We start from the raw sequence: 24,689 nt of genomic DNA on the forward strand, positions 1-24,689 counted from the left end.
TGACTCTTGTAGTGCTATTTTGGGATTCATGCAGCTCAGGAGTGAGTTCTCTGAAATCCTCATAAACTTGAACTGTGTGGCTACCACACAGGGTCACTTTCTAGTTCTTTCCTAGATTCTTTCCTTCTGTGGTCTTCATGAGGTAGAGAAAAGTCTCATTCGTGCACATCAACATCTCAAGTAGTTCTTTCTAGGAGTTTGAAATTTAAAGCTATTCCTGTCTCCTGATACTACGCAAAGCCAAATTAATTCACATGTTTTTTTTTTTTTTCGGTACGCGGGCCTCTCACTGTTGTGGCCTGTCCCGTTGCAGAGCACAGGCTCCGGGCGCACAGGCTCACGGGCCCAGCCACTCTGCGGCATGTGGGATCTTCCCGGACCGGGGCACGAACCCGTGTCCCCTGCATCGGCAGGCGGACTCTCAACCACTGCGCCACCAGGGAAGCCCCAATTCACATGTATTCTTTTTCATTCCTCAAATGTTTATTGAGAGCCTAGTTAGTCGTCAGGCAAATAAAGATAAAATATTAGTAAGATGATGATTGAAACACTCAGAAACTCTAGTCTCCCGGGGAAGATAGATAAGGGACCTACTCAGAATTTAATGTGAAAAGCACAATTAAAGGAACAGCCATGAACAAAGACAAAAGGATATAGTGAGAAGTTTCCCAGGCGACTTCAAGGAAAAGATGGCAGCAGGGACAAATCCAAAATCACATTTAGAGAATGTCAGGAGATTCTGCCGGACTGCAGTTCAAGCATCTCAGAAGACTTCATAGCAACAGCACATTCCTCTTAATGTATTTCTTCCAAAGCCCCTTTGCAAATAGTTATCTTGGGAACAGTGCTGGGGATGCTGTCGCTTACAAAGAGTATGCAAAGTGGCTCTGATAAGAGTTTAGGGTCGTATGTATACATGTGTGTAATGTGATTTAGCAATACAAGTAATACGTGCTTCCCATGTTTGTTGGTGATATCTATAGTGCTTCCTTGAGCACTGTTTGAGCTCTAAATTATTAACCAGTCAACCTGCTATCACTTTTGCAGAGATGGAGTAAGGAATCCCTGGTTAGAATTAATAGGAAATGAATAAGAGCAGTCTTATATCCAAAGCCAGAATGGAGTAGCACTTGTGAAATTTATACCCCAATTGATTAATAATAAAATCCCTGGAAAGCACTGAGTTTTGTGCTAGAAATAGGCTTTTGACTTTTCCTAACTGGCCCAACACAGTGCAGTTCTCCAATTAAACAAGTTAAAGGGGCCTGGGTGGGGCATTTCTTCCCATCAAAGGAAATTCTAGACAGAGTTGTTTTCTTTTTTTTTTCTCCTGTTTTTGGCCAAGCCATGTGGCTTGTGGGATCCTAGTTCCCTGACCAAGGATTGAAGCCGTGCCCTCGGCAGTGGAAGCGCGGAGTCCTAACCCCTGGACCGCCAGGGAAGTCCCCAGGTAGACATTTCTTAGCAGAGAGGAACACATAAGGACAGGACCCTGAGCAAAACTACCGGATTCACATGGGGTTATTTTTATTCTTCTAGATGGCCAGGTTTTTCTTGATTTAAGTTAGAGGCGTGAAAAGCATATTGAAGCATATTAAAAATTGCTTGAAGCAGTTTTAAAATTGAAGCATATTAAAAATGTTAAGAGTTTATTTGAGCAGAAATCAATTGGAATTGGGCAGCACCAGACTGGAAGTGGGCTCTCTGCCCACACAGGAACCAGGAGAAAGACTCATATAGAAAACGTGCCAAAGCAAATTACCTGATTGGCTACAACTTCAGCTTAATGGGCTGCTTGTGATTAGTTTTCTGTATTCTACTTCAAATCTGGGCATTTACGGGCTTAGATTTTGGTTTGCTTACATAGACCTCCACAGCATTAGAGCCGCCTCAGGGCAATGGCCTCCTTGTTTAACTTTTTTTTTTTTAAATTTTGAAAAAATGACAGCCTTTATTTTTTTTGTTGTTTTTGTTTTATTTTTTATTTATTTATTTTTTAACATCTTTATTGGAGTATAATTGCTTTACAATGGTGTGTTAGTTTCTGCTTTATAACAAGGTGAATCAGTTATACATATACATACATATACATATGTTCCCATATCTCTTCCCTCTTGCCTCCCTCCCACCCTCCCTATCCCACCCCTCTAGGTGGTCACAGAGCACCGAGCTGATCTCCCCGTGCTCCGCGGCTGTTTCCCACTAGCTGTCTATTTTACATTTGGTAGTGTATATATGTCCATGCCACTCTCTCACTTCGTCCCAGCTTACCCTTCCCCCTCCCTGTGTCCTCAAGTCCATTCTCTAGTAGGTCTGCATCTTTATTCCTGTCCTGCCCCTAGGTTCTTCAGAACCACTTTTTTTTTTTAGATTCCATATATATGTGTTAGCATACGGTATTTGTTTTTCTCTTTCTGACTTGCTTCACTCTGTATAAGAGACTCTGTGTCCATCCACCTCACTACAAATAACTCAATTTTGTTTCTTTTTATGGCTGAGTAATATTCCATTGTATATATGTGCCACATCTTCTTTATCCATTCATCTGTCGATGGACACTTAGGTTGCTTCCATGTCCTGGCTATTGTAAATAGAGCTGCAATGAACCCTGTGGTACATGACTCTTTTTGAATTATGGTTTTCTCTGAGTATATGCCCAGTAGTGGGATTGCTGGGTAATATGGTTGTTCTATTTTTAGTTTTTTAAGGAAACTCCATACTTGAACTGTTTTCTTAACTTCAACTAAGATCAGCTTAATTATCTGCAAAATGGAAATAGCGAGTATCTCATAGAGTGGTTGTAATATATAAATGAAATAATTTAAAACAATTTAGCAAATAATCTCAGTAAAGGAGATGCTCCAGAAATGCTAGTTCCCCTACATTTGATAACAAATGTGGCAAAATCATGGCTAACTGAAATCTAGCTTTCCAGAAATCTCCTTTAACCACATCCTTTCATCTGCATTTCATAGAAGAAAAGCTGGTATATGTTATAAATATTAGTTTATAAACTTCAAGCCCAACTTTATACATTCTAAGCTTGTGTAATTATCAAGAGAAAGAGGAGAGAGAAAGAGAGAGAGAGAATTTTTGTTTACCATGGAATCTTTAGCACTTAGAACCATCTGGCACATGGTGGGTACTCAGTAATGTTTGTTGAATGAATGAGGACCCAGAAATCCTCAAAGAGCATTATTTGTTAGGAGTTCAATGATGCCGTAAGTCAGCAAAGCAGACAAACTCATTTCACAGAGGTCTTCAATGAAAACTGTAGCAAGTAAAACACTTACTGGAGATTTCTCTGAGTTTCTCTGCAATGCTTAGTTTAATTCAGCAACTTACAAGTATTCAAAACTTCATCAGTATTTCTTGTTTGATTACTACGTGCAAAACAGAGCAAGATATATAGTCCCTTTACTCAAGGAACTCTGATAGAGCATGGGAAGAACGATTGAAATGTCAGGCATAGTTGAGAGAATGAACGAGTATGAACTAAAATTGCAGTTGTGATGCAGTAGAAGAAGGAATTCATTCTCAGTGAGGGGCACAGGGAGTTCTTTGAAGGGGAGATTTTACTGTATTTGAGTCAAACCCTAAAGTGGGAGTTAATTTGTGACAAGTGGGCATGACTAAAATGGTAAAGAAGACTAGAAGGGATGTGAATATGGGGGAGAAATTCCAGGCAGAAGACAAGGCATGGCTGGTAAAGAAGCAGAGAAAACTTTTCCTGGGGATTTTGAAGACGTACGTCCCAGGGAAGATGCAGTGTGTGAGAAAAGTAAATAGAGAGGATAGGTGATACCTCCAAGATTACTGTAGACTTCATATTTGAATGCCCTTCAAAGTCACTTGGGAAATATAAAGAATGAAATTCCTTATGAGCTCCTTCTTGAATGTGACTCTGCTCAGACTGAACTGAAAGAGACTAGATTTTATCAGGGCAAAACAGGCAAAGGGTATTAAAAATAGTTCTTATCTGGGAATGATGCCCCCATATTTGTAGCCTAAACCAAAGACTAATGGTAGAAGAATTTCTGGCCAGACAGGAGATGTCATCTAACTACTCCTATAGACTGCTCTCAAGGGTTTAGAATGTGGCAAACCAAAGCCAGTCTTCAAGATAAGCTATTTAACTGCAGAGAAAATGTTCACTCTCATTATTTTGGAGGTTAAATCTTTCTAAATTAGATTACATATTTTCTTACTCGATTAAACATAAGACTCTAAGAATAATTTAATTGCTTTAATGACTCAGAGTCATCATTATGGACATCAATTATTATGCCAGTTTGTATAGATTGAGACCTTGGGAGCTTAAAATGTGTCAAGACTTTTTGCCCCTGTATTCATGGTACTACCTACACATTCAAGTTTTAAAAAATTATTATTAGTGTTCTTTTCTCTCCTTTCTGCTGCCAACTCTTGGTATGAAGCAGTCTGTAAGTTCATTTCTAATCTTCCAGTGGTCAGAGTGGGGGCTTTTCTCTGAAGTAAAGCAAAGGGTCTTTGTATTTCAGAGGCCCTGGTGGAGGTAAAAGATGTTTCTGTTATGGGCAATTTATAATGGAAAAATTAATTGGTGGATCCTCTGCAAGACTGGGGTTTCAGCCTCAGCCCTTTCCCTAGTTGCTAGTTAACTTTTTGGCATCACTTAACCTTCCCCAGGCTAACTTCCACATTAAAAATAGAAATTTGGAAACATGTTCTCTACAGTCCCAGAATGATGTATGCAGCGTGGATTCAGGAGTCAGACTGTATTTACAGTTTCTTACTTGCAAGCTTGGCAAGTTGCTTGGACAAGTTAGTTCATCTCTATGCCTCCTTCTGTTTCTCATTTTGGTGGATAATAATACTGGTGTCACTGTGGAGTGTGGGTAGGATAAATGGGGAAAGTTCCTCTCACAGTGCCTACAACCCAGGGGAGAATACTTGTTAGTTCCAGTTCCCTTTCTTCAGTTGAAATCTTTTTCAGCAAGATTAAGTGCCTAAGAGGTCAGAATTCCCCAGGCTATTAAAGTCTCTAAGTGTCATTAGCCAAATAAGCCACTGGATGTCACACTTGATCTAAGCTACCACATGTACCTTGTCCAGTGTACTTTGGCTTGGGCAGTCTTGTGTTTTCAGAGCTGGAGTGGACCTTAGTGATCGTTGACTCAGAGTTGGAGCCAGAGTTTGAAAACTGCAGGCCACAGCCAAATTTGTTTTGCACATGTTTTATTTTTTCAGTTTTAATGGAACTTGAATGCACTCAGGTAGACGGTACCCTGTCCTATCCTGTAGAGCCCTACTTGGGACCTTCACTCATTGGGGTTATTCACCTGGTTCCTCAAGGCAATGGAGTGGGGAGCACCTGATCTCATTTTATAGAAGAGGAGACTGACCACCCAGACGCCTTACATGGTTTGACCAATGACATAGTGTAAGTTGGTGGTAAATCTGGGACTAGAACTCAGGCCACTTGACTCCCCCATTGGTGCCTGGCATTGAGCCAGGTACCCTAGAGTTACATCAAGATTATGCACCTTTAGGAAATTTCTACTATGCAGAAGCAAATGAGAGGGATCAGTATCTGACTCTAGCTCTCTCCTCTGTTCAATCACAAGCCTCAGAATATTTTGACTTTCACAGTAGCACTAGATTGGGTGTTTTATCTCATGAATGTTTTTTCTCATGAACTTGGTTGGGGGGTGGGACTGTGTTTGGACATTGGAACATGTTTCCCAAAGCACTTAGCAGAGACACATTAGGCTAACAATAAAGTCCACAACCTCTAACAGGAAATCAGTAAGACAAGCCAAGGGTCATGATTTATCCCAGCTCTTATCAGAAAAAACAAGCCAAGAGAGCTCACCCTGAGTACTAATAAGTTATAATGTAACCGTACACAACCACACAGGAGTTTAAATTTTCATAACTACCAGGAGGAGGATATAGGCTAATATTGCTCACACTCTACCCACCACCTTTGGAAAAACCAGGTCAGAGAGGGTAATTATCTCTCCAATTTAGATTTTCCAGGTTGTGTTCTCATTAGAACAGCAGAAAGTTATTTCTGGGTCTGTGTCAGCAGAATTGCAGACCTGTAGGAGCTACCAAGATAAGAGTAAATCAGGTTTCCATTGAAAACATTTGACTGCCTAGGGCACTTGTTCTGAGATCCTGCAGGGTTTGGGGAGGGTGTGGTCCCTTCCCAGGGGACTGGAAGTGTGGCGTGTGAAGCATGCCTATCTCTTTAGTTGATAAGGATTTTGAAGCTTCTTAAGGAAGCTCACTGCCGTCTCTTGAAAGTCTATTTTGAAGAACCCTGATGTCAATGATCAAAAATGGCAGCACAGCCTGTTATAAGTGGACCAAATGTTAAAGAGCATCAAATCTAACCATTTTCACATCACGCAATCAGGAATGGGGGCCCAGAAGTGATAGAGTACCTATTGATGGGTACACAGCCATTTAGCTGAGCCAATACTTTTGTCCTTTCTTTTTTCTTCTGGCAACACTTTCTTGTACCCAGATCCTCAGAATCCTCGTCCCTTGATTTCTCTAATTACCCTGCTGCTTTTACTATTTCATACCCATTTTTCAATACTGAGGTTTTGTCGACACATAGTAAACTACACATAATAAAATTATACAATTTGATACACGTTGACATGTATATACTCACAAAGCCATCATTGCAGTCTAGAGGATAAACGTATCCATCACGCTCCCAAGTGTCCAACTGCTGCTTGGTAATCCATCCCTCCCACTCCACTCCACCCCACCACGCCCCACTCCGGTCCCCCAGGCAACCAATGATCTGCCTTCTCTCACTGTAGAAGAGTTTGCATATTCTGGAATTTTATATAAATGAATCTCTTTTGTCTGAGTTCTTTCACTTAGCATACTTACTTGGAGCTTCAATCACGTTGTAGCATGTATCAATTGTTCATTCTATTTATCACTGAGCAACATTCCTTGTATGAGTGTACCACAATTTGTTTATCCGTTCATTCATCTGTTGATGGACGTTTGGGCTTTTTCCAGTTGTTGACTGTTACAAATAAAGCCTCTATGAACATTCATGAACAAGTCTTTGTGTACATATTTGGATCAAGACTTAGGAAAAGAATGGCTAGATCATATAATAGGTATGTGTTTAACTTTTTTAAATGCAGCTTTACTGAGTTACATTTGATATATAATACACAGTACATATTTAAATTACACAATTTGATAAGTTTTGACACATTTATATGCCTGTGAAAACATCACCATATTCATAATAGTAAACACATTCATCACTCAGAAATGTTTGCTCAGAATCATTTGCCATCACCCTGCCCTTCTCAGCCTCAAGCCCAGGCAACCACTGTTTTTTCTCACTATAGTTCGTGCTTTCTAGTATTTTAGAAAATGGAGTAATACTGTATGTGCTATTTGATGTTTGTTTTCTTTCACCCAGCATAGTTATTTTAAAATTCATCCGTGTAGCAATGTGTCAATACTTCGTTCCCTTTTCTTAATGAGTAGTATTCCATTATGTGGATGGATTTTTGGCTATTACAGATAAAGCTGGTAGAAACAGTCATGTATAACTTTCTGTATACAAATATGCTTTCATTTATCTTGGGCTAGATCATATAGTACCTGTACATTTAACTTTCTAAGGCACTACCAAACTGTTTTCCAGAGTGATTGTATCATTTTACCTTCCCAACAGCAGTGTATAAGAGTTCTAGTTCTGGGCTTCCCTGGTGGCGCAGTGGTTGAGAGTCCGCCTGCCAATGCAGGGGACGCGGGTTCGTGCCTCGGTCCAGGAAGATCCCACATGCCGCGGAGCGGCTGGGCCCGTGAGCCATGGCCACTGAGCCTGCGCGTAAAAAAAAAGAGTTCTAGTTCTTCCACATCCTTGCCAACACTTGGTATGGTCTGTCTCTTGAAGTTTTGGCTACTCTAATACATTTATAGAGACGTTTTCTAGGGTGTTAATTTTCATTTCCCTTAGGACTAATGATGTTGAACATCTTTTTATGTACTTATTTGCCGCTTCACCAAAGTGTCCATTCATATCTTTTGCCCATTTTTGATTGGGTTGTTTTGTTTTCTTAGTGTTAAGTTTTGAGAGTTCTTTACATAGTCTGGATACATGTCTTTATAAAATACTTGCTTTGCAAAGATTTTCTCCTAATCTGTGGCTTGTTTCATTCTCTATTGAATGCCAGAAGTTTTACATTTTGATGAAGTTCAATTTATCAGTTTGTTCTCATATAAAACTATGCTTTTGGTATTATATCTAAATAACCTTTGCCTATCTTAGGGTCACAAGATTTTTCTCTTATTTTTTTCTTCTAGAAGTTTTATTGTTTTAGGCTTTACATTTTATTCTATGATCAATATTGAGTTAGCTGTTATGTAGAGTGTGAGGTATGGATCAAAATTTATTGTTTTACATATAAATATCCTTTGTTCCATCACCATTTGTTGAAAAGATTGTCCTTTTTCACTGACTTTGAACTGCTGTCAAAAATCAGTTATATATATGTGTGTATACACATACACCCACACATATATATGTATATATGACTCTCTTTTTGGACTCGGTTTTGCTCCATTGATCTATTTCTCTATTTTGACACCAATACCACAGTGTCTGGGATACTTTAGCTTTATAAAAAATCTAGAACTCAGGTAGTATAAAACCTCAAACTTTGTTCTTTTCAAAGTTGTGTTACCATATTCTATATGTATTTCTATATAAATTTTTGAATCATCTTGTCAGTGTCTAAATAAGTCTGCTAGTCTGCTGAGTTTGGGATTGCATTGAAACTATAGATCAGCTTGGGGAGAATTGACATTTTTAACAGTATTGAATCTTCAGACCCATGAACATGGTGTATCTATCCGTTTATTTAGACTTTCTTTAATTTATCTTTAATTACTTTCTCTAATCTCAGAAGCGTTTTGTAGTTTTCATTGTATAGGCATCACATCTTTTGTCAAATTTAAATCTATGCATTTCATATTTTTTGATGGTGTTGCAAATTGTATTGCCTTTTAAATTTCAATTTTGGATTGTTTGTTACTAGTGCATAGGAATATAGTTGATTTTTGTATATTGATCTTATATCCTGCAAGCTTGCTAAACTCAATTATTAGTTCTATTAGCTTTTTTGTAGAGTCCTTCACATTTTCTATGTAGGCTATCATGTTGTCTCTGAATAAAGACAGTGTTACTTCTTTCTTTTCAATCTAGATTTTTAAAATTTCTTTTTCTTATTTTATTGTACTGGCAAGAACCTCCAGCACAGTGCTGAATAGAAGTGGTAGAATTGGACACCCAGGTCTTGTATGTTATCTCAGGGAGAAAGCCTAGAGTTTTTCACCATTACTATAATTTTAGATATAGATTTTTTTTTGTAGATGCTCTTCATCAATTTAAGGAAGTTCCCTTTAATTCTTAGGGCTGAGAATTGTTATGATTATAAGGTTTTCTTTTAAACTTTCTTTGCCTTATTTATTGGGGTAAAGCTGGCCTCATAGAATAAGCGTGGAAATATCCCTTCCTTTTCAATTTTCTGGAATAATTTGTATAAATTATTGTAAATTAAAATATTGTAAATAGAACTGTTATTATTTCTTCCTTTATGTCTGGTAGAATTCTACAGTGAAGCCATCTGGACATGCAGTTTTCTTTGTGTGCAAGTTTTTATCTACAATTTTTTCAATTTTTTAAAGCTATTGGACTATTCCAGTTATCTGTTTCTTCTTGATTAAGCTTTGGTAGCTTTTTTGATTCTTACCATGTCAGGCATTATGATGAGTACTCCTAGGTACATGATCTCAATTCTCATAGCAACCCTATAAGGGAGATGTTACAATTTCTCCCTAATGAATGAGGAAACAGAATCAGGTAGGTTAAGTTATTTTCTCATTCCCAACCATAAGTAGTGGCAGGGCAGACTTCGTTCTGACTGGCTACAAAGCTTGTGCTTTTAGCCACTCTGCAAGGCAGCATGGGGTTAAAAAGAACAATTGGAACTATGCTGAGGTTGACCTCGAATGATGGAGTAGCAGGTCTCAGTCCACAGACACAAGCACTAAAGAAAAAAAAAAATCACTTTATTTTTCTATAACTCAACTTGAATTTTGACTGACTCCCGTTTTGTGGGGTGGGTTAAAACAAAAGCTTGCCAAGGCTCATCCTCCCATTCCTGAGATTGTGTTACGATCTTTGGTGTCCTTCGTAGTAGTAGGAATGGAGGATCTGGTCCTCATTACTGGGGCACAGAGATACCTTCTGAGAAGGCCAGTGTGTCTGTTGCTTTAGCCCCTCTGATTTCCTTTGAGAAGTCCCGGCTCTGTTTGGGGCATGGGTGTGTATTCAAGCCTGCCTGAACTTGTTCTGCAGCCGTTCTTTTCTAAGATCTCATTACCTTCTGGTGGGTGCTGCTTGGATGCAGACTCCAAATTCCCTATATTCTTGGCTTTTCAGGCCTCACTATTCTCTCTCTCCCCATCCCCATTCTGTTTTGGAGATGAGGGCACACGTCATTCCTCTTCCTTCTCTATGATACTCTCTCTATACTATGAATCACTATCTCCGACTTTTTCACTTCCTGTAAATTCTTTGAATTGATAAATCTTTCGGAAAACCACTGTCAGAAAGCCTTGCGTGGAATCTCTGGTTGATATTTGGCCAGATACCTTTACTGAAGCAATGATAGACAGATGGATCTTCTGAGAAAGGGGGATAAAGTGAGAGTAGAATTTAAGTTAATGTCTTCCTTTTCTTTGTCTTTCCCTTCCTCTCTTTCTCTACCCTTCCCTTCCCTTCTTCCTTTCTTCTTTCCTCCATCCTTCACTCTTTCCCTTCATCCATCCCTCCCTTCCTTTCTTCTTTCCACTCAGCCAACATTTTTGAGCACTTCCAATCAGGTATCTCCAACCTCCTTAGCTTTAATCCTCCCTAGTATTGGGCATATGCTCCTGCATACGGACAACAGCAAAGTTATTCATAAATTTAAAAATTGAGTTTATTTCTCTGATTTTGCATAACAGCTTCAATGACTCTCAAATAAGCACATTTGCATTCACTATAACTTTATAACTTTTCACTGTTTCATTAATTATCTACTGTTTCACAACAAATTGTCCTAGAACTTAGCAACTTAACACGTTTTACCTCCTGTGGAACAGGAATCAAGATGCAGTTTAGATGGGTTCTCTGCTTCGGAATCTCTCATAATCTGCCGTTAACTCTGTTAGCCTGGACTGCAGTTCTATTGAGGAGGAATCTGCTTCTGAGCCCAGTCATGTGGCTCTTGGCCTGACTTAGTTACTCACAGGCTGTTCCTTACCATATGGCCCTCTCCATAGCACAGCTCACAACGTGGCAGCTGGCTTCATGAGAGTGAACAAGCAAGATGAGCTAGCAAGATCCCAGCAAGATGGAAATCCTAATCTTTTACAACCTTATCTCAGAAGTGATATCCCATATTCTGTCCATTAGAAGTGAGCCACTTGGTCCACACTGAACTCAAGGAGAGGGATTATTTAATGGTGGGAATACCAGGAGGTTTCAGTGGAACCATACGTACCACAACTATACTTTCAATGGGTGACAACACTTTAAGAAATTCTGAGGTAAATTGACAGTTTCTTTTATTTGGTGAAGGGGAGGGAGGCAAGGATCCTAGGCATCTAGCATGTGCCAAGCCCAGTGCTGAATGATCTCAAGTGCTTACTTATTTAACTCTCACATATTTCCTGTGATGTGGGTGTTTGTGGCAGACTCTGCTAGCTTTCCCTCAATATTCATTCTTCCATAGTAAAATAATTTCTGATGGTTGCCCAGGTGAAGACTACATTTCCCATTCTTCTTTTGCAGCTAGGCCTAAGTTCTCGCCAATGGGATGGAAGCCATAGTGTTGTGTGGCAGCTTCCAGTAAATTTCCTTTAGGGAAAGCTAGTAGGTGTCTTTTCCTCTTCTTCTTTGTCCTGCCTCTATCCTCCTATGTAGAATGTAGGTGCCATCATTTTAGATCATGAGATTGAGACCATGCAGGTAAAGCAGCAGAAGAGACTCTCTGTTCATGATATTGTGAAACACAATACCAGCATTGTACTGCATTTTGGGACTTTGGGTGAGGAGAAATAAATTGCTATATTATTTAAACCACTGCCATTTTGGACTGTCACTGGCAGCCAAACCTAATCCTAGCTAATTCAGAATTTGGTACCTAGAAGTGGGATGCTACCTGTAACAGAAGGTATTCTGTTAATACCATCAAAATGTGTGGTATTGGCTTAGTGCAGGGTTGGCAAACTTTTTGTAAAGGGCCAGATGGCAAAGTCTTTAGTCTTTATATGCCATCTATGGACATTGTCACAAATTCTTCCTTTTTTTCAAAACAACTTTATAAAATGTAAAAAACATCTTAGCTCAGTCCTATAAAAATACTACAACCATCCTTAGCTCAAGGGCCAACAAAACACAGGCAGCTGGATTTGGTCCTCCAGGGATGGTTTACTGACCTCTGCTCCCGTCCATTAAGGGATCAGCAGTTACCCCCAGGGTAAATGTTGACTTCACAGCCCACTTACCTTTCTGGAGTCATGTTTTCTCATTATTTTTTTTGTTTCTTAGTATTCCTCTTGTTTTCTTTATTGATTGGAAAATAATGCACTCAATCATTAAAAGTTACATTTATCTTCAGAAGATGCACCAGAGGGAAATTTTATAAAATACGTGAATGTAAAGGAGTCGCCAAAGGGACACTGCAATTATGGATCCTTAATATTTAGGTATTTGCTCAAAAAGAGCAAAACTTTAGTTTTCAGGAAAGAAAAAATGAATCAGCAACACATGTTGATACTTTTAAAAACTTTATAATGGTGCTTGAAAATTCAGTTAAAATCATTTTACCATCCTGGAATTACACTAGTCATCACAATATTGCATTATTTCTCATTTCATGTGATTTATGATTCTACAGTGCCCATTATCTTCCAAACCAATGATTATTTTCCCAATGAATGAATGTTGTAATTTTACTCAGTATATATAGATAGATCACAGAGTTTTATAAAACATTGTACTCAAAGTACAAAAATAAGTGCTTTATGCATACTCTTTAATACTGTTTTTGTTTCTTGGTACCTCAGCTAACTAACTTCACATAAATAATGTCAATAATAACAAAAAGGAAAAGAAGAGATTGTTTAACATCTAGAAACTAGAGATACATTTTGCTGACAGCATGCTTTTCATTAAGAGAAGAGATAATAATATCTGGCTATATTGCAGTCAGAAAAGTAGAAAAAAGAACTCATGAAGAAATAGGGATAAAAATGCCAATAATTACATCACATATTTGAACCAGTGATAATGACAGATTGATTTAATAGACTTATCTGCAGCCTGTGAGCCCAAAAATCCCTTATAAATTATTGTAGAAAATGCCAAGTTTCAAAATAAATTTACATTTGAAAATAGGTATACTTCATTGTAAATCATTTACTGCAAAAAATATAGGTATAGATAAGGCTTTTTAGGCAGAGTTTTTAATTTTATAAACACAGGTATATTTAGAAAATAGAAGTTGTTAATAACCAAACTGTTTTCAAGTAAATAAAAAGCATGAGTCCCTGCTCATTAACATCATAAATCAGTATGTGAGTTTGTCAGCTCCATGTTTTAAAGCTCCTTCTGGGTCTCTAACTAAACTTTTTTCTTCTTTTTACATTTTTGCATAGTCTTTTATATTTCTTCTGGGGAAAATATTTGAAAACTCATTTTACTTAAGTAGCAATAACGATAGATCAAGAGTTAAATTCGTCTTTAAAAAGGCTTACTACACGAACCTAGTGTTTGGCAGTGATAGTGGAAACAAGGTTTAGAACAGAGTCGATTTATTTTGGGGATTCTGACTAAGTGACAAAACTTACCAGATGACACACTTAAATACGTGCAATTATATTCAGTTTTAAAAACTGCAGAATGGATCACTAGACTGTGTACCCCACTGAGGGAAGAAATTTTTTAAAATAGATTTGTGTTCACAGTTTCTGGCATAAGAGTAGGTGCATAGTAAACACAGACTGATCATACATTCTATGAAGAATAGTTTTGTGGGTTAATAGCAATAGAGACTGTAAACTTTGTTTAATTCTCAATATTAGTAAAGAGAATAAAGGAAGAGTGAAAAGGAATTCCTGTTAAAAAGGAAACTATCTGTTAACATTATTTTCCATTAAAAATAATAAATTCTTTATATGGGATTATATGATGATTTGGGGTGAAAGATAGTTGATGAGCAAACATAATGGTGAAGTTAAATAGAAGGGAGTCAGTGTTTGAGCAAATCTGGAAAACACAGAAGGAGGGAAAAAGACATCATGCCTCTTAATATGAAGATTCACACAGGAAGTCCTTTCTGGTTTGAGGTGTAGGTAGCTTGGTTCCAGGAAGAAAGAACCCAGCAAATGCTCTAAGACCCTACTAATGCCCTCTTGACCTTGACAGGCTAAGCACATGCCCCCAAGAGCTATCTTTCATCTTTTCTTCTGCACCATGTGGCCAAGTGGCTGCTAGCTCTGTCAACAAAAGGCAGAACTCAGGACCCAGAGCCCAGGGGCAGTGGGAAGAAAACTAGGACCAGCAAGGGGCAGTAGAGGGTCAGCTAGATGGGGAGTGGATTGAAGAGTGGAGGAGAAGATGTTGCCTTCCTCTGTGTTCACCATGATCCTACCCCAGTCAGAAAGAAGTGGCAGGGCCTTTTAGTTTAAGCTGTATCTGCTCTAGAGAGGATAAAGCCAATTCTACAACAATAAAAAAAACAAAAAGAGCCATAAAAATGGGGTCACTGTATAATCTGTTGTCTAAACTGAGACAAAGTTGAGAGTAAGGGGGACAGTTGTTCATTTTAATTGTTGATTGTTAATATTTATAGTGGGACAACAGACATACGCCTGCACTGTCCTGGCAAACCAGGATGTATTGTCACTCCAGAGAGATGGTGTTAAACCATGAGTGGGGTGGATGCTCTTCTGTCTTCAAGAAATTCCTGCTGGCAGCTAACTTTCTTTAAAGACCTGTTTCTTGGTATCTCTCCTCCCCTTAGACAAAGTACCATATGTGAAGAGAGAATGGGCTATATTCTTTTTCCTGATTTCCCTCTCAAAATAGGAGAAACGTCCACAAGGGAGAGGTGACGCAGAAGAGTTCTATATTTTATTCCAGGCACTTTTGAATGCATGGAGGCTCTGGTTTCCTAATTACTTTTTACTTCTAGATCAGTTATGAACTTCTCTTCACTATTAGCTAAACTATAAGGTGTTCTTTTATCTTTCCTACAAAACTGAGGGTAACTGGGGATGCATAAACTCTGCCGTTTCCCATCAATGAGTCTGTGTGTTCAAGGTATACATTGCTGTCCCTATTGAATTTGTTCATCCTATACTCTGTATCAACATTGTAAGAAAAAGCTGGCTTTTAAAATGTTGGACATTTTGGGGGCAATAGAATATTCTGTACCCATTTTTTATTGAGTAAAAAAAAAATTTTTTTAATGTTTTACTCCATAAGTAAAGAGATAGGTATGGAGGTCAGAAAAAAATCTTATTTTCCTAATAGTTTCACTAATTACAGCAGGACTTGCTTTGCTTTGTTCTAATGTTGGCAAACACAAACATACAGTTTGTGGATACTTTCCACTTTCTATGAATATGTTCTCATTAAACCGAGAGCATTTTCAAGATGTCACTAGAATGAAGTGAAATTTCAACATCAGATTTGACAAAACCCAGTAGATAACCGTTGCCTGTCAGGTAGGAATGTCTGTTGCCTAGTTTCTCTTTCAATAAGCATTTTAAAATTCCTAAATTATGCTATTAGTATTTTCTCTTAAAAGTGTTTATCATAAAGTTCACTTATGGTGTCATATTTGAAACTTAGTTTTGTCTTTAGCAGATGTCTCTACAATATATAAAAATATATCTACAAAATATAAAAACCTAATTCTTAACCTAATTCTCTAGGTTAAGTTGTAGCTATGTTTTCACCCCCTGGAAACTTCTATATGAGTGCAAGGGGGGAATACATGATCATGGCCTTGTGTCAATATCGGGCACCTTGTTCCCTTTTAGTTGTAAGTTACTTTCAGGAAATCTGGGACAGGGCTGGAGTTGCACAACAATAATAAACTTTATCAAACTTTGTAGCTTTGAATACAAGACAGTTTACTGAAAATCCTAACTTTCTTTATTGACCCTTATTCTGCGAAGGCACCCTGGAAAGTTTCCCTGTCCCCATGAATTCAAATTGTGACCCAGCTGCCCAAGAAAGAACGATAAGATAGTCATTTAAAAATATAGCGAAAATTAACATAAATTAAAAATTATATTGAAGCAGTATTTCTGAAAAGCTAATCTGTGTGATTGGAAGAATGTTTTTGTAAAAAAACTTTTATGTAAGACTAAAATTTCCTGCATAGCTATTAGCAATACATAGCTATAATTTAATTTCCATCCATCATTGGAAAGTTAAACACCTGTGGTTTGGAAATACGTTCTCATTTGTTAGATATTTTTTGAAATACGTTCTCGTTTGTTAGATATTTTTTGAAGTCAGTGTTTTCTTAACACGAGGTAGCTTTCTAGCAGCATTTTGGGTGCTGTCACCCGAATATCGTGTGGTTTGGCGTGATACCAGGTTTGGGCGGGGATGGATGGGTGTGGATAGTCATCTAGGAAAATTATGTTTTGTGGCAGTTAAAGGCAGTTCTAGCTAAATTAATGGGGTGGGAGAGGAGTATAGCAATTTAAGAAGAGGAAGCATTTTTATAGATAAGAAATTGATATCTAATCTCACTGCTGTTTCATTTCCTCCTAAGTAACATAGGGCTGATTTTAATTCTCATTAAACTATTAATTACCCAAATTTAGAAACCCAATCCTAATTTACTAGATGTTTCTAAATTATTGGTTTGGGTATTTTGTTGTTGTCACTTAGTGGGTTGACTCATTTTAATTTTGTTTCTATGAAGATTTTCTTCTATTAAGCATTAAAGTAAGAAATAGAAAAAGATATTGATACACAAGGTATGATAGGTATTAAATAAATGCTAATTGGGCTTCCCTGGTGGCGCAGTGGTCGGGGGTCCGCCTGCCGATGCAGGGGACGCGGGTTCGTGCCCCGGTCCGGGAGGATCCCGCGTGCCGCGGAGCGGCTGGGCCCGTGGGCCATGGCCGCTGGGCCTGCGCGTCCGGAGCCTGTGCTCCGCAACGGGAGAGGCCACAACGGTGAGAGGCCCACGTACCGCAAAAAAAAAAAAAAAAATAGTGTTAATTTATGAAGTTCAAAACTATAAACATAATGCAAAATAAACCTTTGGTTCTACGCTTGATCTTTTTAAAAATCCCAATTTTTAAAGTTTCAAACTCATCATAACAGGAGTTGCTCTACATTACTTAATTTGGGCAAAGGCAATGCAAACATATGGCATGACGAACACATTGATACTTTCTATGATTTATGTTCTAAATGGAATTCTCTAGATTTTACTAGAATAAAGTAAGATTTCAGCAAAAAATAAAATCACATCTACTCACTTGAATAAAACTAGTTCTCAGGAAGTAAATGTTATGAATACTTGTGACTATTTTCCTTGAGCAAGTAATGAGATGATATTCCAGTGGTAATTTTCTTGATACTTTGCTACTATTATATATTTATGTCTCTGCTCTTAATCTTTTTAAAAAGTGATTATGATTTAATCTGGAATAATGATTTTTTCTCATAAAATGATTCCTGTATTAACTAATTGTTCATTTTGATTAAATTTAAAACTCCTCTGTATCATACCTTCTTTTTTGCATATACTAGATATGCAGAGTGCCTTTTTATGTTTATTTTCAAAAATTTTAAAGAACATTAAAACTTTTGTTCTTGGAATTTGGAATGCTTCTTTGGACTGATTAGCAATTTGCCTGCCCCCACTGTAATTACTCTCCTTGAGTATGAAAGCAGATCTGTGGAGGAGTGTAAATTTGGACCTAAGAATTGCTTAAGGAGGAATGTTTCACTTTCTCATACTTAGAATTAGTTTGGCCCAAGAGTTAGTTTGAAGCCAGTATGAATTATATTCACATTCATACTTTTCATGAGATGAACATATGTAAAAATATCTGGCTATCTATTTTAACTTAGACAATTTTTCTTGCATTTTTCTATTTAATAAAAGTGAAATAAAAAAGTATTAAAATACCAGCTTACCCTTTCCCCTCCCCATATCCTCAAGTTCATTCTCTAGTAGGAGAGAGTGGCATGGCCATATATATACTACCAAATGTAAAATAGATAGCTAGTGGGAAGCAGCCGCATAGCACAGGGAGATCAGCTCCATGCTTTGTGACCATCTAGAGGGGTGGGAGGGAGGGAGACGCAAGAGGGAAGAGATATGGGGATATATGTATATGTATAACTGATTCACTTTGTTATAAAGCAGAAACTAACACACCATTGTAAAGCAACTATACTCCGATAAAGATGTTAAAAATAAAAAGTATTAAAATAGAGTGGAAATACAAAGAATACAGCAGTTCCCAAACTTAGTTGTACACTTGAATCAGCTAAGATCTTTAAGAACAATCAAACAAACAAACTGATGTCCGGCTCAGATCCCAAGACATTCTGATGTAGCTGGTATGAGGTGTGACCCTGGCATTGGCAGTTTGAAAAGCTCTCCAGGTATTTCTAATGTGCAGTCAAGTCTGGGAAATATGAAAAGCAAAACAAAGCTGAAAGCATGAGGCCTTTCAGAGTTTTAGCTGTAGCCTTGAGGCCTTTGATATCAGATTGGAGTTAGTAGAACAGAAAGGTTACAAGGACTCTTAATTGTTGTTGGAATTTACCTGATTTCCATTGGAATCTGGCCTGATTTGGAGGTCACAGAATTCCATTCAAGAGTTGACAGATTTTTCTATGCTTTGGTGTTTATGTCTTCCCTTTAGTCTTGCAGAATTTTACAAAAGCCAAGGGAAATGGAAATCTAGTACTGTATGTCTTAAACCACTAATGAGACTGGAGTGGTAGTAATAGGTATTTTGTGTTTGGACTTTGATTATTTCTGTTTTGAACAAAAAGCCATCATTTATAAGTATGGAAAGAAAGCAGTGCCTTCTCCCCAGTTTTTGTAGCACACTCACCTCAGATGTTCTAGGGAAGAGACCCAAAACTCTAGGAGATTTTGATAAATAACACCCTTGCTGAATATCTGAAAAATTGGCTTCTAATAATAATCAGTGATGGATATAAAGTTCTCCTGTGATAACTTCAAAACCAAAGGACTCAGATATGGTAAAGCTGTCTGATACTTATTGAAAGTAAAAGGAAGAGAAGGCGGTGGATTTCTCGTGAGATTTAGTATAAGTGGGTTAGATAGTCCAAGGCTGAACCCAGGTTAATAACTGTCTCTGAATGCTGGATGGTGGGCTGGGTGCTACAGAAACATCATAGAAACGAGAGTAAATCTTCACTCCTCCCTTTGAAATGACTTTTCATCCAATTTGCTGAATAGCAAAAAGTATCATAATGCTGTAGATTTGATTTTTTTTTATGATATTGGAGATGAGCAAAATGAGATTGAGATGAAAATAGATCAATATGGACAAGTCAAAATGTTTAAAATGAGAAAAAGTCATTTCAAGTTGGCATGACTATTATGGTGTGGGCATCCTTAGGAAGCGTAGGAGTTCTAGGGAAAAAGAGGTGTGGGCTAATGAGTTTAATAAACAGTGGGCCTGGATTTGTCTTAACAATAGCTGTAACATAGCACATCAATTTCCTAGTCCCCAGGGGCTGCAGGGGATGAGAAGATCCTGACCTATGACAAATTGACTGGATGGAATTTTCAGACTGAAATGATGCTGACTCCATTAAACCTTGGATAATCTCTCACGAGGTCCAGGCTGTGAGCCATGGGAGTGGGCAATGGAAATGTGCTTTGGAAATGTGCTCATGCAGTGGGCAATGGGAAATGTGCTTTGAAAAGCATCTCCTACGGTCCCTCAGCCTTTTGTGACTTTGTGTATTACAAAAGCAGCTGTAAGCCAGGGGTTAAGACTCTGGAATTACTTGGCCCCCTTGGTTGTTACTGGTTGTCCAGGTCTGCTTAGCCCCTGACATCTTGCTGGCTAAAAGATCTCTCTCCACTCTGTCAGGGTTTGTAAACATACTCCCCAGACACTCAGGAACCTTGGAAGAACAACTCTGGGGGGCAATTGCTCTTTAGCTTCCTGTTAGATAAATGGCTCCTTAACATTGGCTTTCATTAGAAATAAAGTTCTCATATCATGATTCTACAGTTAGTATCAATGTAAGCTGTACAGTCTCAGGAAAGGCATCACTCTGGGACAAGTATTACGTGTGATCATTAGGGGACCGAGTTAGAGGTGTATTTCTTCTAGATTGAGTTTTGTGTGTTTTATTCTTAAAAGAAAGATGTCTTCAGAAGGTTCCATAGCCATCCCCTTGGGCAGTCACTGCAAAAGTGGGGTAGACCTCATACGTTGCATACGCTGCTAAGTCTTGTCCCAGGGTCACCGCTTGCTTGAGCTGGGCTGCAGACATAGATGCAGCTGCGTTAGGGACAGCATAGCCTGGAGGAGAAGGCAGAGAAAACTTCATGAAAGGGATTCAGATTTGCTTCCTTTTGGCTTACGGTCTTTATGAAAGATGAAAATTTAACGTATTGCTTAAAGCCAAAAGTTAGCGTGTACATTTTAAAAGGTGCCCTCAGGGGATGTAATATCTGGACTCATTGATTAGGGAAGAGTCTTCCTCAAAGTGGGGTCGACCATTTATATCAGAATCGTTTCACTCTTAGAAAACTGGCAACATGGGGGATAGACCCCAAGAAACAGAAACTTGACAGAATGCGGAGCTGATTAAAGTTTGATGTCCAGAACTTTTTCAGAGGGTCTCAGAACTTGTAAAGGAGGGGAGGCAGTTGATGGGTTGGCAAGGAGATCGGGGTGGGCCCTGTGGGTCTGGTTCTGCTGCATCCCCACCCTCACCTAAATAGAATATTAAAAACCATTGCCTTTACCCAGGGAGGTTTGTAGGGACTGGGTAGACCAATAAGAGAAGTAGTTAAAGTTTTAGCGTATTTCTATATAGCACCATAAAAGCACATACCTAGGGTGTCCACATTTTGGTCTAAATGGATAGGACAAACAATACCTCACCCCACCATCGAGCTGTGTTTGATGTATGCAGAGGTCTTAGTGCTCGTCCTTACTGTCAGAGAACTAAGGGGCTTGAGTGATAAGGAAATACTCATGTGCTTTTGTATTGCTATCATGTCTAGCTGATTAATACTTTTGAAGAAAAGAGCATAATAGCTATTATCTAAAAGCAGTATTTCCCTGTTAATGTCTTAGACCCAAATCTGGTTATTTCTGAGATGATCCCCAAATTGTGAAAGAGGATGAGAAAAAGGGAAAAAGTATGCTTAAGCAGAAAATGGGGACCTGATTTTAAAAAAGAAAAGAAAAGAAAGAAAGCACATTTGGTTTATGTGTTGTGGAAGTCCGCCTAAACCCAGGCACATTGATTTCTTTCTGGTGGCTTCTCAGGAAGTGGTAGTGGGAAGCTGGCTGGACTATTTGTAAAAAAATTGAATCCCCTCCTTGGCTCGTGCACTTTGGGCAGTAATGCTGACTAACGTGCTAGTGAAGTTTGGTACATTTTCCAAGGATATGAGAAATATGTTAACAATTACTTTCATAATTTTGGAAACAGTATTTCTAAAGTAAGTAAGTAAAATACACGTGTATGTGCGTGTGTCACGTAGGTTTTACCTTTAGGGATTTTGAAAAGCAAATTGAATTTTCTTTTTCAATTTGGCTAATTTCTAAAGTACAAGAGCATTTGTGTTTTAAATAGATTCTTCCCTTGGAGCCTGTTATTCTTTACTTGACTCCATAGCAAGTTATAAAAGATCTTCTCAAATTCTTAGGCATTCCCAAGGCAATTCTCATGCTCTAAATAATTTTTTATTTCTTGTAGGAGCAAATAAAAGTGAGGATAAGATAAAATATTTTTGGGCAAAGAGCAAATCCTTTCCAATGTAAAAGCAAACTTTAAAATTCTCCTGGCAGTGGCTCATTTATTTTTATAGTACATTAATTTGGTGTCTTTGGGGTACAGCTTTCTGCAAGACAGGGCCTTAACTTTTTGCAAGAACTGAGAAGCCTGGCACAAGACACCCCGTTTCATGGAAAGCAAGCACGGCGCTGATGGCTGCAGCACAGCCCAGGAAGGACCTGGCCCTCGGCAGCCGTTGCCTTGATAACCTCGAAGGGGTGCATCACGCATCTTCTCCACGTTCTAAGAGCAAAGCTGGAATTGAGGTCACATTTGTGTGGGAAGCATGCTTAGTTTCGGCTTCACTTGCCAGGATGGAGGCCACATTTGCAAGTTTTGAGAAATAAAAGGAAATGAGAGCCAGCTCAGGTGTTATGGATGTGACGTATATAGCAGTTCTCATACCTACACAGGACCAATATATGAATTAATCAATTGATAGGAGTGTCTTATTTCTAGGTCTAGTCAGAACTCTCTGATTTGGGCTTATGGGAGGAGGTATGCCAACACAATGACAAGTCAGAATGACAGATTTCTTCGAAAGAACCTAAACTTTTATTACCAAGAAAGAGTGGAGTTGCTCAAACTAACTGCTGAGGGAAAAATTTCCAAAAGAAATTTCTTGTCTGGTCCTCTTTAATCTCTAGAGGATTCATTTTTAATTAGTAGCATTTGTTGTAGGTACATAATAAATGGGGAAAAGTCTTTTAAATGTGACCCTGAAGGCATGTTGATCTACAGACAGACTTTAAGTAATCAGCATATGCCCCAGACCTAAATTATAGAACAGATAAAATGAGCCTGATTAGCCACTTACTGAAATGGTCTCTCTTGTTCATTTTCTCCATCTCTCTCTCTCTCTCTCTCTCTCTCTCTCTCTCTCTCTCACACACACACACACACACACACACACACACACATAGAGTTTTCGTCTTAAGATAATTTTTAAAAATCCGATCTACACGTTTCTTTCAGAAAGCAAAGCAATACAAGTAGAATTGAGTAGAACTGAAGATTAGAATTGGGGAGGGAGTCCATGGATTGCTTAAAAGCTGATTGGCCTTGGCCAAATGACTTAATCTTTCTCTTGATGGTAGTTGGTTTCTTCATCTGTACAATGTGCGTGATGATAGAACCTGTCTCTTGTGGTGTCATGAGCATTGCTGAGATAAGTCAGTGCCTGGCACATAGTAAGAGTTCAAATAAACATCATCCACGAATGTAGTAGTAGTAGAATGTGGTAGTTCTAAACTCTCTTACTAAAAGTAAAAACCCAAACAAACTAGACGCAGAGAGATTGATTCATTTAAGGTCACACAGCTGCTTATAGCTGAGCTGAGACTAGACCCTCCTCTGCTGCCCAGCTCAATTCTCTTGCCTTGTTAATGGCTCGCTCATCGGGCAAATTCTTTTTGGTCACAGGTGGTGTAAATCAGATTTATTGTAGTTGAAGTTCACAGATAACTCTGTGAGTCCATGGTCCCAAAGAGGGTCTCCCAAACACTCTCTGCAGGGTGCCATTTCTGGCATTATTTTTCCATACCTGGAAATGCGGTAGCAGAAGCGGCAGCAGCAGCTGCGGTCTGGGCATCGGCTCCATCGGTGGGGATGCCCAAGGTCTGCAGGGTGTACTCGGCTGCATATGTCTTTGCTTCATCCACATAGGCACTTAGCTTCGGGGGTGTGAAAGGGTGGCTGGAAAGCAAAGTCAGTCAGGGTGTGCATTTTAAACTTATGTAGCTGAGACAGGTGAAAACCTAAGGCGCTGTTCACTTTTTTGATCGGATAATGGAATTTTGCGTGGGGACTTATCACTCTCTGCTTTTAAAGCTTCCAGATATACGTGCATGTTGGAGCATTTGTGAATGGACCTAGAACATCGGTGGACGATGACATTCCTGGAGCGTACTTGCAACTCATTGTAAGTTCTTTCTAATGTATGTGTGAAACAGGATGGTTCCTAAAACATGTAGAAATGCAGGCTCAAGGTAAAATTGAGAAGGTGATAACCACTAATAGAGAGGTTATAGCTTTGGTTCAAAACTTAAATGGCAGGGCATGGTGTTATTAGGTATAAAAGGGCAGTTTCGTATGGTTCAACCCAAATACTACACAGCTAAAAGGATGGGCTATAGTTTTCACTTCTATTACACTTAACCTCTGCAGTTTTCCATTGGTTGGTGAGAGTACACAGTCTTCATTGTCTATATGAAATTTAGGGGCTTTGAGATGCTAGTCTCATAGCTGTCACGTATATCCCAAATACACATCTCAGCGTTTGCACTGAATGAAAAATGAGTAGGTTGTAGACTTGAATATTTATCTTATTTAGATAGCGATAAAATACACTTAATTTACAAGACTCATTCTAAAATCGAAATGATTAGGAATTTGGAGAAGTTACACACATGACAGGATTCTGGCTGGACAGGGCAGGAATAGTTATTTTGTATAAGAAGAGTTGTCTTTGATCTTGTCCAATGGCAGAGTGCAGCTGATATACAGGTTGTCCCCAGTTATTTTTCTGACAAACTTCTTCTAATATCTACAAGAGCAA

The 24,689-nt window shown here is 38.6% G+C and overlaps 1 protein-coding gene and 1 long non-coding RNA gene across 3 annotated transcripts in view; one reads left to right on the forward strand and one right to left on the reverse strand.

Moving 5' to 3' along the window:
• LOC141276822 (uncharacterized) overlaps positions 1-24,689 on the forward strand; it is a 72,869-nt gene that overhangs the window by 3,252 nt on the left and 44,928 nt on the right. Inside the window, exon 2 of the long non-coding RNA XR_012327007.1 lies at positions 23,963-24,053. This is a non-coding gene — a long non-coding RNA (uncharacterized lncRNA). The remainder of the gene's footprint in view (positions 1-23,962; positions 24,054-24,689) is intronic.
• The window catches only part of A1CF (APOBEC1 complementation factor), a 52,141-nt gene continuing 47,943 nt past the window's right edge, over positions 20,492-24,689 (reverse strand). For both annotated transcript variants that reach the window (XM_019930761.3, XM_019930754.3), the window contains exons 9-11: positions 24,541-24,677; positions 23,676-23,827; positions 20,492-20,643 (exon numbers count right to left, since the gene is read on the reverse strand). In XM_019930761.3, coding sequence (XP_019786320.1) covers positions 20,492-20,643; positions 23,676-23,827; positions 24,541-24,677 — 441 coding nt within the window. The remainder of the gene's footprint in view (positions 20,644-23,675; positions 23,828-24,540; positions 24,678-24,689) is intronic.

The sequence above is a fragment of the Tursiops truncatus genome, chromosome 16 (genome assembly GCF_011762595.2).
Source record: "Tursiops truncatus isolate mTurTru1 chromosome 16, mTurTru1.mat.Y, whole genome shotgun sequence".
NCBI classification, from domain to species: Eukaryota; Metazoa; Chordata; class Mammalia; order Artiodactyla; family Delphinidae; genus Tursiops; species Tursiops truncatus.